At 42.6% G+C, this 15171-nt stretch overlaps 1 protein-coding gene across 1 annotated transcript in view; it reads left to right on the forward strand.

The window, feature by feature from the left end:
* The window catches only part of thada (THADA armadillo repeat containing), a 130505-nt gene that overhangs the window by 19475 nt on the left and 95859 nt on the right, over nt 1–15171 (forward strand). The window contains exons 22-26 of the mRNA XM_005936863.2: nt 5681–5790; nt 9520–9652; nt 11734–11856; nt 12031–12153; nt 12347–12438. Coding sequence (XP_005936925.1) covers nt 5681–5790; nt 9520–9652; nt 11734–11856; nt 12031–12153; nt 12347–12438 — 581 coding nt within the window. The remainder of the gene's footprint in view (nt 1–5680; nt 5791–9519; nt 9653–11733; nt 11857–12030; nt 12154–12346; nt 12439–15171) is intronic.

The following is a 15171-nucleotide window of genomic DNA, read 5'->3' on the forward strand; positions in this document are numbered from 1 at the left end:
GTGTGTGTGTGTGTTTGACACAGACCACCGAAGTAGCTGGTCAGCTGGAGTTTGACAGCATATTTGGCATAGCTGGGAGCTCAGAGCACTGGTTACAAAGAGGAGGCAGACCATGTGTTTGGCCTGCTCTGCGTCTGAGAGGGAAACACACCCACATCCTTAGACAGGCAGAGAGGCATGCATGCGCAGTCTCACACACACACTGAATGCATTGTCTGACATCTCCATGTATTTGCTCTCTTGTACATAATATTTACTTTGCAATGCTTTATTTGAAAATCTAAGTTCTAAAAATAAGAGTTCATCCACAGTTTCCCACAATGGAATAAAAATATACGCTTTAAAACCACCTTTACCTGTCAAAGGTGGTGTGGGGTCCTGAGTTTCATTTTAGGGCTTCCTAAAGAATGAATATGGACTACACTTTAACAAAGGGACAGGAAGAGATCCCACAAGCTTGCTTACAGTGGGGCAAAACAGTATTTAGTCAGCCACCAGTTGTGCAAGTTCTCCTGCTTAAAAAGATGAGGCCTGTAATTTTCATCATAGCTATACCTCAACTATGAGAGACAAAATGAGAAGAAAAAAAATCCAGAGGAATCCTATTGTCTGGTTTTTAAAGAATTATTTTGCAAATTATTGTGGAAAATAAGTATTTGGTCAATAACAAAAGTTCATCTCAATACTTTGTTATATACCCTTTGTTGGCAATGACAGAGGTCAAATGTTTTCTGTCTTCACACACTGTTGCTGGTATTTTGGCCCATTCCTCCATGCAGATCTCCTCTAGAACAGTGATGTTTGTGTTGCCCAGCCCAAAGAATTTCAACTCCCTCCAAAGATTTATCCTATGGGGTTGAGATCTGGAGACTGGCTAGGCCACTCCAGGACCTTGAAATGCTTCTTATGAAGCCACTCCTTCATTACCCGGGCGGTGTGTTTGGGATCATTGTCATGCTGAAAGATCCAGCCACGTTTCATCTTCAATGCCCTTGCTGATGGAAAGAGGTTTTCATTCAAAATCTCACGATACATGGCTCCATTCTTTCCTCTACACAGATCAGTCGTCTTGGTCCCTTTGCAGAAAACCACCCCCATGCTTCACAGTAGGTATTGTGTTCTTTGAAAGCAACTCAGCATTATTTCTCCTCCAAACACAACAAGTAGAGTTTTTACCACAATTTTCTGTTTTGGTTTCATCTGACCATCTGGCATTCTCCCAATCCTCTTCTGGATCATCCTGCGCCGGTCAGAAAAGGATCCTGCTGTAGAAAGTAATATTAAATACATTCTAACAACAGCGATCCTCTCTAGCAAACTTCAGACAGGCCTGGACAAGTACTGGCTTAAGCATGGGACACGTCTCGCCTGGCGGCGTAGTGTGTTACTGATGGTAGCCTTACTTATTTTGGTCCCAGCTCTCTGCAGGTCATTCAGTAGGTGTGTGGTTCTGAGACTCTTGCTCACCGTTCTTGTGATCGTTTTGACCCCACGGGGTGAGATCTTGCGTGGAGCCCCACATTGAGGGAGATTATCAGTGGTCTTATATGTCTTCTAATTGCTTCCACAGTTGATTTCTTCACACCACGCTGTTTAACTATTGCAGATTTAGTCTTCCCAGCCTGGTGCAGGTCTACAATTTTGTTTCTGGTGTCCTTTGACAGCTCTTTGGTCTTGGCCGTAGTGGAGTGTGACTGTTTGAGGTTGTGGACAGGTGTCTTTTATACTGATAACGAGTTCAAACAGGTGCCATTAATACAGGTAACGAGTGGAGGACAGAGGAGCATCTTACAGAAGACGTTACAGGTCTGCGAGAGCCAGAAATCTTGCTTGTTTTTAGGTGACCAAATACTTATTTTCCACCATAATTTGCAATTAAATTCTTTAAAAATCAGACAATGTGATTTTTCTGGATTTTGTTTTTTCTCATTTTGTCTTTCATAGTTGAGGTATAGCTATGATAAAACTTACAGGCCTCTCTCATCTTTGCACAATTGGTGGCTGACTAAATACTGTACCAAGGAATAAAAACCACTGATTGTCAACTTTTTGCTTTTCCTAATCTTGTCAGATATGTACTGTAGAAGTCACAATGATTATGCTGCGAACTTAAACTCTTTTATTAAAACAACATTTGATTGTTGCGCAGATGGATTTTCTGTCAATACAAGCAAAACTAGTGCTGAGCAGAAAATGTCAACATCATATTTTGTTGATTGGACACAGACTGAAATGTTTGGATGGTTGCCGAGTTAGTACGAGATACAACATTGGTTACATCATTGTAGATGAACTACAGCAGCAGGAGACCACCCAGTGTGGTCTCCTGCTGCTGTACCTTCTTACTGCACATGTCCTTAAAGGCAGTATTTATGTGAGCCAGAAGCTGCAGACTGCTCTCACACTCCCTTTCAGACTTGTTTTAACTGTGGATCTGTAGGTCAGTGAAACAGGATATCATTAATATGGTCATCCCAAGCATGCAGCTGTGGTTGTGAATGCAAAAGCACCACCCACCTGTTGTTTAGACCATCTGATTGTAAATGACAGCCAATCAAAAGAAAGCAGGCTAAAAGGAAGAAGAGCTTTGGGTGCCTAGAAAAGCGCTATGTAAATGCAATCCATTATTATTATTATTATTATTATTATTATTATTATTATTATTATTATTATTATTATTATTATTAAGAGTTGTAGCAGATAAAGTCTAAGAACATGGAGTTGGAAATGAGCATAATAGATTTTATAGAAATGTATCAATACCTGTGAAAGGAACGTTGTTATTAGTAAAGTGTCAAATGCAATGGAAAGAAAAATACAAGATTCAAAAGAAGAAAAGTATGAGAGATTTAAAAAAAAAAAATTGTGATGTGCAGTAGGGAGTTATTAATATAAAGAATTGTGTGCAGTATATAGTGTGCTATATTAAATGTGTGGGGTCTTGCAGGAATGATTAGCTCGTGCTCTTCAGTCCTTCCTTTAAGCAGCAGAGAGTCCAGAGGGAGATTGGTATGAGGACTTACTGAGACATGTAGTAAAGACAAAAACAAAAAATAATTCACTGAAACTGAGCAGTGGCAGCAGCAACAACAAACGTGGTGAGAGTGCCGTCTAACCCGGGGCCATCGGGGGAGAAGTTAGCTATTTGGGTCACTGTCACGGCCGAGCCATACATGTAATTAGACTTGGGAAACTTCTCTCTCCGCACATGGAAGTTTTTTCTGGGAAACGGGCTAGGCTGCAAACAGGAAGTTGACATCTAAATAAAGTGCCCCCTCCTGCCCTGCGCAGGAAGCTTGCTCGGCCCTTTTTAAACAGTTACACAGACGGGAACCTTCGAAAGGGAAGCTTTAAATAGGCAAAGCCGCGGCCCGGCTCGGCCCAGCTCAGCACCGCAGCGGTCTGGGCCCCGGCAGCAAGGGACCATCTTAACAGTGACTGTCGCTGCCATTTTTACCCCGGTGAGGTCAGGCCTGTCCTGGGAGTCCACTCTGGCCACCAGTGTGATAAGTCATTGGGCTTGGTAGGCTGTGGTTTACACAGTCCATACTTTGGTGTCCAAGTTAGTCCACTTTAGGTCTGCAGGGTCAGTTGAGTTTATTGACCAGTCACGTGGTCAGAAACGGGCTGTCTAAGCCTTTCATCTTTGCCGCATTTATTATTGTATGATTTTCATGTTGCACATAGTTTTAATTCACGTGCAGCATTTTTGTTTCATCGCAGTCTCCTGCTGTTTTTCCTCTTACAGACCAGCTTCATGCATCATTTTCTCTTCCTTCAGTGACATCAGGGCTCGTGGCTGAAGTTTACAGTGACTGGCATATTTCTGGTTCATGTGTGGGTCTGAGTCTGTGTTAGTTTAGATGTTGTGTCTAACCCTACATCCCCTAAGGGGCTGTTGGGATGTTTTTTTTCTCTTTTTACACGGGGTATTTTCTTTCTTTCTTCTTCTTCTTTTTTTTTTTTTTTATAATTCAAGTATTTATTAGATTTTGCATTTTCCTCGCCACCCCTCCCTGTGCCCTCCATGCCACCCCTGACTAAGTCGGGGCCTGGCTGCCTCTGTGGTGGTGGTGATACCACAGCCTTAATGACAGGGCCGTGGAGCTCTGCGTCCGCCTCGCCCTGCCGCCTCACCTGCAACACACTCGCCAGTTTACACACTGCTGCAGGAACAGCACTGACGTGCGTGTGTGTGTGCGTGTGTGTGTGTGTGTGTGTGTATAGTTAGAATAATGCTGCTAACACTATTACTAACTGGATGGTTTTACTGACAGTGGCCATTATGTGGATGTCTCAGCATCCTTATTTGAACACACTTGTCACGCTACTGACATGCCGCTCTCACGCTTGACGAGCAGAGTGCTCCCTGGCTGAAAACTAAGTGGTGTCTCTAAAACAAGAGTGCAGCCAGTGTTGCAGCTTTGCCAAGCAGAGGAAAGTCTAAAGTGGGATTAGGTAATGTAGCGAAGAACCATCTTTTGTACACCATGCTGCTTTTTTCCTTCAGCTGGAAGCTGAGAGGCTAAATGACCAAGCTGGTTATCCAAATGGTTCATTTTACCACCATTCAAAGAGCCACGAGTGGAATTGTGTCATTTTCAAGGGTGGAGTGTGGTGGGTGGGTAATTGTTTTGAAATTGTATTGAGTTTATTGGATGTATTTAGACATAATTGCTCGACTTTAAAGGCTGATTCATGCGCTGACAAAGACAAAGTCCACTGTGGTGGATCCACTCAGATCTAAATGCTTCATTGTTTCAATGAAAGATAAAACGTAGCACACTAGAACTAACATGACACCGTCACTGTGGGAACCTCCAACTACAGCGAGCCACTTGGTGAATCTGTTTGCAATAAGTTGACCAACAGCTTTTTTTTTCCTTTTCAATAAATGTGTTTTCTGTGTCTTTCAGATATGCAACAACTCTTTAAGTTACGCTTTGACATCCGACTCATCAGTTAATTCCACTCTCAGATGTCAAATCTTCAAACTGTTCATCCAGTTTTGAGTAATATGAATGCGTTTGAAGCGGACTTGAATCAACGTGACGTTACATATTTTTACAAGTACATCAAAATATCCTACAAGTACATTTTTCCTTTCAAGTACTAAAATGAATACAAAAGCGCTCAAATTGCAAGTGTTATAATGAATAGAACCTGCTCCTGTGAAATCCATGGTTACTTTGCATTTCTTCTGTTGGTGCTGTATGTTGTTAAAGCCTTCCATAGACAGACATGTAGCCAAAGATGAAAGCAACACATCTACAAGTCGGAATATTCTGGATAATGTCACAACATCCCACATTGACACAACAGTTGTTTTGGTTACCAAAGTGTAACAACCCTGCTTCCAGGTCTTCTCCATATAGACCTGTGATTAAAAGCTAGCGCTGCTACTGTATGATTGTTGAACATGAAGGCAAATCTTGGCCCTGCAGGCCTCCAGTTGAGAAAACAGGATCTGCTGCACTAGCTCGTGGCCTGGCCTTGTTAAGGTTGCATCACTGGGTGCATATAGCATGACTTATGTCATTTTGACCCTTTGAAACTGGCATAACTAACTTCATTTGGAGAGTGCAGCAGGATGAAAGTTATGTGAACACACACAGCCACACAGTTCACCTCTTACAGTTCAGCTGCTGATCTCCTTTCTTTCTCTCTCTCTGTGTTGCAGGTGGAGGGGGTAGGCCTGTACTTCCGTCAGCAGCTCCTGCAGTCCCGTCATCGTGGCGCCTTCGAACTGGCTTATGTGGGCTTTGTACGCCTCACAGACATGTTGTGCAGGTGCGTATGTGTCTGTGTTCACATTCAGCATAAAGGGACTGAAAGGTGATACTGTTGGACGGCCATGGGCATTAGCTTCCATCACGACAGTGAGTGTCCCTGTGCCTTGTAATTAGCAGTAGGCAAGCACACTCAGTAATGTTCTTCAGATATAATCCACTCTAAATAAATCAAGGCTGGATAATTGGATTGATTTCTAATCTGGTGCCCTCTGGATGGCCAGCAGAAAGGCATGGGTGTGAAAGAACTGAACTGCTGGTGACAGAGAAAACCCACGCTGGCACAGGGCGAACATGCAAGCCTCTGACGATCTCATTAAAAGAAACATGCAGCTCCTTTAAAGTGGAGTCAGACTGTTAAATACCCTTTAATGGTCAAACACATTAAATCATGGACAGCATGAAAATCTTGGAGAGACATCTGTGATGTTTTGGGGTGTATGAGTGCCCGTCCATCCGTCCATTTTCTTTGGGTTACCTAATCAAGCCTATCCCAGCTGGTGTAGGGTGAGAGGCGGGTCACGACCCTGGACAGGTCGCCACTCTGTCACATCTGTAGCCAGTTTAGAATCATCAGTTAACCTAACCCTGCTAAACTGCATGTCCCCATTTGTGCACACGGTGTGGGTAGTCTGTAGACGTGTAAAGGCACCAGGGACATGGATAGGTTTTTGAGCAAAGTACGCTGCAATCCAGACAGCGTCAGGGAAGTCTTTGCTCATTTCAGCAAAACGTTCTGCACGTAACAAAACTGCAGGAAAAGATTCGGTCCCTTATGAAACAGAAAATACGATAAAGGAGGTCCTGAAGTCCTACATCAAACAAAAACATCTCAGCTTCAGCTTGCAAATTCTTGAAATGATAACTACAACTTATAGACTGAAAGATTAATCGATCTCAGACAAAAACAGAAATGGTAAATGGTCTGTATTTGTATAGCGCTTTACTTGGTCCAAGGACCCCAAAGCGCTTTACACTATACACAGTCATCCACTCATTCACACACTAGTGATGGCAAGCTACAGTGAAACTCATAGCTCATAACATTTTCAAACTTTTTCTTTGAAAACCAGCATTTTGCAAAACACTTCTTTGCAGTATGAGAAAAGAAAATGACAGTTTTCCTGCGCTTAAATTGCTCAGTGAAGAGCGATAGCCTGGTTTGGCCTCAGTGCCAGTGTGCTGCCAGGGCCAGCGTTAAACTTGGCTGGAGTGACATATGGCGCCCAGTCCTCATCACCTGTGCTATTCCTAGAAATAATCTCTCTATTATTCTCCCGAGGAGGAAGAAAATATTTGTTTTAATTCTAAACGACATGAAAGAATTTCTCACTTTCATGTACCTCCCAGTTTTCCTCAATGGTGGGTTGTGGAAAACGTCTTTAGCCCCGCGGCGGGTCACCAGCCACAAAACCATCACAGCAGTGTTGACTTTGAACCACCCAGTGCTGAGCAGTTAAAACAAAACTCACTTGTTTTGTTCTTGTGTAGAAACCAGGCGCTCTGTGCGTTGTGTAACATTTTAGCGGTCGTGTGTAGGAGTACCGGGGAGTGTGTGCGTCCTGCCGCTGGCTTGTGTGGATGCGAGTGTGTGTTTCCATGAGGGAAAGAGCAATGTGTGGATGGTATGCAGGCCGTGTGCTGGGTTATGGGGTGTTGATTGCGGGGTGCTTAACCGCAGCCTTTTGATGCTCTGCCTCGGGATCTGGCTTCGGTGTGTTCCACTGTGTTTGCACTCTTTCACTCTGTCTCTTTGTCTCTCTCTCCATTCTTCTCAGTTTTCTCTTTCATTCACTCTTTCCGTTTAGCTTCACTTTCTCCTTTCTGTTTCTTTTTGACTAAATTCTTTGGTTATACAAGTGAATTTCTATCTGCAGTTGTTTAAAGCTGTGGTTTCCATTTTTGTCCTGAGACATGCCCCCAGCAGTGCTGTCAGATGAACTCATTTACCCCTTAATCAACACCACCGTTCGTGCAAAAGGCACAAAAAAACGAGTCCCATAAAACGCTGTGTTTGTAACAGAAGTGGAGAAACTTAATGTTGTTCTACTAATAACAGCGTAATTTTGCGGTAAAACAAATATAGTTAATGTCAGTTCATGTCGAACGTCATGTCTTAATAGTCAGTAGCTTTCTTTCCAAGCTCCTCAGACAGTCTTGAGACCATCTCTCATAATAATATTTGCAGCCCTTTATTGAAGGGCCATATAGATGCATGGAAATACAGTATATAAGGCAAAAACACCATTTGGACAGTTATAACAAGCTTGGCATACCTGAACTCTCTTAGGCAAACTTTCTTGTCATTTCTTTAAGAAGTCTTCAGGAGTAGTGCTGCAGGCTTTTTGAAGGACATCCAAAGCTCTTCTTTGGACGTTGGCTGCCCTTTGGCCCATTTTCTGTAAAGATGGTCCCACACATGTTGAGGGGAGAGGCCAGTGCTTAATTGGTTTGGGTTGGTGTGTTTGTTTGGGATCACTGTCACTGAAATTGAAAGGTGGAAGAAAGTTTTCTTCTCTGATGAGAAAAAATGTAACCTTATTGGTCCTGATGGTTTCCAACGTTGCTGACACGACAAGCAGATCCCACCTGAGATTTTTCTACGCGTCACAGTGGAGGCGGCGCCACAATGGTCTGGGATGCTTTTTCCTTCAGGAGGTGCAGGGGAGTCAAACGGCCACTGGCTCTGTCCAGATGTTGCAGAGAGCGTCCCTCGTGATTTATTATATGATTTTTTTTTTTTTTTTGCCATTTGTCACGTTGTCTTAAACTTTTGATTGGGAATGTATTTCTCACTTATACAATTTTATTGCACCAATTTTATTTTGCATTTTAGCTATTTACCTATTACTGACAAAGCCACTCACGCTAACACTTGTGACCATTTTCCTCCTTTTAGCTGTTTTCACCATTAACATTTTTTGAGACACTATTTGAACATTTATTCATTGCTTTTTTACTTTGTCAATAATTTAGCCAACTTTTGACCAGTGTATATTTTGAGTTATATATTTTAACATTTATTCAAAACCTTTTACTTTAACTGTTTATTGATTATTTGCAGCTACCTGCTTTTAAAAAGAAAGTATCTGTTAGCTTGCTGGCTCAGCTAGCCGGTTATTTTAGCAAACTGTTTCAGTGTCTGTGTTCACTCTTATTTGCAACAAGTGCTGTGTACTCCTCTGTTCAACATGTGGCTGTTTTTATACACATTTTTTATATTGAGTACTTTAATACCAGCAGTATACTGGGAAGGAACATCTGGATACAAGTACTCTGAAAGAGAAAACTGGATTCCAGTACGCATCCACTGCATGATGTTTGTGCCCTCACTGTGAGGCTGGATTATGCATCAGTACTACATCTTTACTCTTTCCCACAAATGTCATTGTTTTAATTTGCCCTCTCTGCTTATTTGGCTTTTGTCAAACAGCTGTTTGTTACAGAAGTAACAGATCAGTGTGTGTCCACCAGAGCTGCTTCATAGATGATCAGTTTGAAACAAAAACCATAAAACCTACTGTGGGGTCTGTCTGATTGTCAGCGGGGTTTTTAACATGCGAACATGTATCCAGGTTTGATGAGAGTGGCCTGTTTTGGTTTTGTGTATATGGAAAATGATGAGTATGACTTTACTCATGTGTGGACTACAGTGCACAGGGAAACTTAAAAGATTTCAGTCTTTGTTGCTTACGTCCATGCCATTGTTTTGTGTGTGTTTGTGTATAAGGAGTGGAAGTGAGGCCCTGCAGCAGCTTCCTACTCGCTGGCTTTCTGAGGTTCTGGAAGAGGTCAAATCCAGCGACCCATCATCTAAGCTGTGCGCCACGCGACGAAGCGCTGGAATACCTTTCTACATCCAGGTGTGTAAGCAATATTTTTAAAGATATAAACAGAACAAATGGGCTAAAAGATGATGCAAAGGATGCTTGTAAGGTTTCAGATTTGTTGCTGGACTTGCTATTGACTCTAAGTGTTGGCAAGAGCCTAATGTTTAAATTTCCGACACTTCAGAAACCACAGGCTTGTCAGTAAACATCACATTCCTGTGACTTGGCTGCTGCAGAGTGTGCGGTAGAGTGTTGGTCATGTTGGTGGTCACACCAATTTCTTCATGAGTATAACTCTCTCAGGACACAGTGACCCTTTGTTGCAGCTGATTGCTTCATCTGATAAAACGTCCAGATTTAAAAAAAATAAATAAAATAAAATAATTTTGCAAATAGAAATGTGTCACTGCCAACTGCAGCGGTCATCCCGAAGACAAAACGAGGACCATAAGCAGTAACCATTTGGTCAAAATTAGGGTTTGCAATAGAAACCTTGTGTGTTTTTGTTCCTGTTTACTCCCAAAAGTAGCGCAATAAGCAGTTCTTGGCATACCGGTGAAGCACTCGTGCTGGAAGAACACTCCGTTTCCTAATCTAGCCATCTTTTTTTTTTCCCCCCCTCACTACAACACACACACAACACACACACAACACTCACTCTCACTCACTCTTCTCTCTCTCTCTCTCTCTCTCTCTCTCTCTCTCTCTCTCTCTCTCTCTCTCTCTCTCTTCTCTCTCTCTCTCTCTCTCTCTCTCTCTCTTCCCGTCAGTAGTCCCACAAATTACTAACACTGTGTTAGTCTCTGACTCTTATTTAGTCTCAGCTCGCGTCTTCACTTCCTTTGATTCCTAATATCGAAACTAGACGTGCCTGAGGGGATGTTATCAGCAGTCATTTTGAAGCGGCTTACTCTTCTTTTGTGGTTTTGGTCAGGCAGCCGCGTCGGTGATGTCACTGACTCGCTTGTTTTCGTGTGTGTGAGGCACGTGCGCCTCGTAGCTTGATTGAACGGGATGCTTCACATTAGTCTTAAATTAATTTAACCGACTTTCTGAAATTGACTTTTAAGGGCTCTGACGTCTTCCTGATCCTGTTTCTTTTCTTTTTGTTTTTTAAGACTTTCTAAACATTATCTGTGATGAATAGTAACATAACAGAAGAGCTTTAACAGGACAGAGCCTGACAAGTAGGCTGGGTGATTAAAACTGAGGATGAAGAGAGACGGAGAAGATAAGATGAAGGTGAATGAAGCAGAGGAAGTCTGAGAAGAAGAAGTTGCCACTTTGGCAGAACTCCAGACCACATTCCTGGACAGACATGGAGTCAGATCCGGGAAGGCTGGCTCATGCTGGTCCTGACTAGTTCATAGGAACCAGGCTAGCCCTCCTTTTCCTCTTGGCTTCCTCTGCTTCTAACCTCAGAGTTCATAAGAGCCAGATATGCCCCACCCTCTCCATCTTATCCTTCAAGGTCTAAGTCTTTACCATAAGCCAGGTAGGTCAGACACATCTGGCTCGCATCAGCTCCAGCAGAGATGACTTCTTTCTCACACAGCAAAGTGCCGTCACCTCCACACACACTCCCGCATTCCCATCTCCCACTCCGAGCTCATACAAATGATCTCGTTCAGTCAGCCTGTCAGAACAGACTAACTTATGGGATTTTATGAATGTATTTTTTGTTATTACCATATAAATGTGGCTCAGTTTAGCGGGCCACGATAAAACCGTGAAGACTATTTAGTAGATGGATGCAGTAGCTGCAAAGGGGCTATTTGCAGTGTACCAGCACTCCCACAGGATATCACACCTGATGTCATCATGTGATTGGTTCTTGAAAAGGCTCATCTGTAAAAACAGAAAATCATTATGGGCGAGGTCTTTAAAATAGGATATGGCTGTTGTTTTATTCTTGAAGTAAAATGGCTTTGCAAGCCTCACAGTTCAAAAATAATCCTTATTTATCTCATGCGAGGTCTTTGTAGCCCCTCACTTCATCCTCAGTTGGAAATAAAGCAGTTTTAGCTCCCTGTAAGTCGTCTGATTGGCTGCCCCTCACGAACAAAAGATGGGAACAGTAGCATTATCTGTTTTTTTTTTCTCCCCTTGCCCAGGCTCTGCTCTCCTCTGAGCCCAAGTCGTCCAGCTGCAGCCTGTTGAAGATGACCATGAGAGAGCTGATCGCTTTGGCCATGCCTTCTGCTGACAAGACCACTGACACCTCCACCGTGCCTCAGGTTTCGCCACCTAGCAGCTTCATTAATCATAATTCTAGTCAGATCTAGCCTCACAGATCAGGAAGTGAGATTTCCTGAACACAATTATTTGTAAAAGCACAAAGGGTCATTTTTATAATCGCCTTAATGTTTCTGACACTGTATTCAAGGTGGAATTTTGTCTGTGGCTCACAGGTCCATGCTCTGAACATCCTCAGAGCTCTGTACAGGGACACTCGTCTGGGGGAAAACATTGTTCCTTTCGTCTCAGAAGGGATGCAGGCTGCAGTGCTGGGCTTCACCTCTCCTGTCTGGGCAGTGAGTCTTTACTTCCTGTTTTAGTTTTTTTGTTTTTACCTCGATTTATTGTAATCTGAACATCACAACAAACCAACGTTTGGAGTGCATACTTGATCGGCGGTTACTCACTAACCCATGGTGATAATTAGCTTTTATAATTTCTCTCTCTTCGTATTCCAATTTCTTAACCTCCATTTGTTTTGTTTCCCAGGTGAGGAACTCCTCTACTCTTCTTTTCAGCACTCTGATCACAAGGATTTTTGGCGTGAAGAAAGGGAAGGACGAACACTCGAAAAAGAACAGGTTTGCTTCTCGTGCCTCTCTTGAACTCACCTACCCCGTTCAAGTTTCAAGCTGTGTGCATCAGTGCGTAAAAGGTCACGAAAGTCACAAATACTAGTTTAAAAAAATCTCTTACCAGCAAAGAAATGTAGCTCTTGTTTAATAGTGAGCATTATTTGCCTTAAAACAAACAAACAAACAAAAAAATCACATAATTCAACAGACATAAAATGAGAAATCTAAATCAAAATTTGCAGTTCATTGAATGTAATTAATCCATATTTGTACTACAACAACAGCAACAATCAAACACTCATTGCATGTTCTTAAAGCCGAGATAATAAACAAGGCCCAGTTAAACACTGGTTATGTTACCATTTAACCACAAAGGGGTGCTGTTGTAACACCACCCAGGCTGAAGGGCAGTTTTCCACTCTGCTCAGGCTTCCTGACTGCAGGATGCAGGTTTTCCTCTGTTCCTGGAATATCAACAACATGGGAAGCACAGAATAGGGGGAAGTCTTGCTTGGAAATGTAATCTGCAACTAAATTACTGTTACTGATATAATATGAAAAGTAATTGAGTCTTCCCAGATGAGGTCAACAACATAACAAAGGCACTTTTTGCACCTCGGGGTGCTTTTATGTTTCTTACATAGAGAACAGAGTGGCTGATGATTAAAAACGGAGAGAATGGAATCACTAAATCTGAAACTTGTTTTATGAAACTTGAATTATTAAAAATTTAAGAGCTCGATCACATTTTTCCTCTCAGCATTTTCTGAGTGTTCCAGCTGTTCTTCCTCTCCACGGTCACCAAGTGCTGATCATGTCTGTTCTTTCTTTAACATTGTAGGATCTAACTTATAAACCCATTTTTTGCTGTGAACTGCTCTAGAATAAATAAAACTAAGCAGAGCTGAAAGAAATCCTGGTTTCAGACCTGGCGTTTAAGAAGACTTTGTCTTTAAAAGCAGTAAGACGGTAATGTTTAGACTAGCAGTCCCAACAGCGCAGGTGATGAAGAGCTGTCAGATGCTGAGTGTTGGATACGATGATATATTTATGTGCTGATCTACAACCGTCACCCAGAATGGGTTTTGGCTTGTGTAAATGACAAATGTATCTGTTCGTTATTTTAGCTGGAAGGTTATCAGCTCTGCTGTCAGAGATTGTTTGAAAGATTGTGGATTGTTCCTGAGGTTTCAGAAAGAGTCTTAAATTCTAACAGGCTCCCAAAGCCTTGTCAAACCACCATCCAAGTGTTTGGAAACCTTGAAATTAAAAATTATAGCCTGTGCTTATCGAGTGTTCTTTCTAAGTATGTTTTATAATCTGTTGTTTGTAACTCGAGCGCAGCATAACTGGATAGTTGGTTTGCGATCTTCCATTTTGTCTCTGACTCTCACAGCGCGCACAGATACCTGCTAATAAGTGCTGCGTAACACAAACCTCTGAGGTTGTCCTGTACAGCTTGAACTGTCACGCAGATGGCCTCCCTCTAGAATACTTTGGTGTTCAGAGGAGTTCGTGAGGAGCTCACTGGTTGCCCAGATCTTGGATGTGCTGCACACTCACGACCTTTGATTGCAAGGCAGTTGAACAGGTTGCCTGATAGGAGGCACAAGTCGAGGGGACTCGACTCCACTGGCTGCCAGCTCGATGTATTGCTGTAAAGCTGTACGGCTGCAGAATATCTGGCTGGTGTGAAGGTTGGTTTTCAACCTTTTCAGTGGTAATTACGGGGTGAAAGCTGATAAGACCACTCACTAATGATGGGAGCACTGCTAGGCTCTCTGCATCCCAGCTCCCACTTTGTTCTTTATGTGCTTTGTTTTTGTGAATAAAAACATTGTATGAAATCAGCCTGTCAGCACAAGAATATTAGCATGCTGTCAGAACCACAGAGCTGTTGGCCCGACTGTAGATTCTGCGTCTTGTTAAGCGTTACTTCACTGCCCTTACCCTAACCCTGCAGAGTGGCCTTGCACAACTTGTAACCATAATATATAAATCCCTCACATGACTGATAGCTCATTTTCCTCCGGTGAAACTGATACAGGGATCCGTCTAATATTGCGAGCACATTAAAACAAACATGGTAATAATGCGCATGTACTGTTTGGCTGCCTGTGCGACACTTATGTTCAGCGTCTATATTCAGCTCAGAAGAGATTTGTTACTGCGTGTATAATCTGGGGTAAAGTTTCCCAGGGTTTTGGGTCGTGCTCAGTCTGGTTCCCTGTGCTGTGTTTCTACTGTCTGCCTCACTGAAGCCCGCTGAACGTTAACCAAGCTAACAATGCTGCACTTTATCTTGTCTGCTTTTACTTGTGTTTTCAGTCTGTTGTCGAGCCCTCTGCATAGCTCTCTGTTAGTCACTTCCTCCTTATCTGTTTATTCTCGTTATTAATGCAGGGAGTTATTTTTATGTGCCTGTGGGAGTGTGAGCGTGCTACAGTTAATAACAAATAATAAGTGATGGTGAAGAGAATTAGCTTTTGAACCCTGAATCTTTCATTTGACTTTAAGAGGTACATGTTTGTGTTTTAGTGTTCTTGGTCTCTGATTATTTTTCTCTTCTTGCAGCATGTTAGTCATAATACGCGCGGGTCACACTGGATGGAGCTGTGCGTGTGAGCACCAGAAAGCTGCGTCTCATTTATAATTGTGTCTCTGAGAATTTCAGTGTTTTCCAAAGTCTGGTCTGTGTTATTACCGTGATTTTATGGTTGTGAAGTGTGGCAGCAGAAA

This window comes from Haplochromis burtoni, unplaced genomic scaffold, assembly GCF_018398535.1.
Source record: "Haplochromis burtoni strain Fernald_Lab_line unplaced genomic scaffold, NCSU_Asbu1 Contig_215, whole genome shotgun sequence".
NCBI lineage: Eukaryota > Metazoa > Chordata > Actinopteri > Cichliformes > Cichlidae > Haplochromis > Haplochromis burtoni.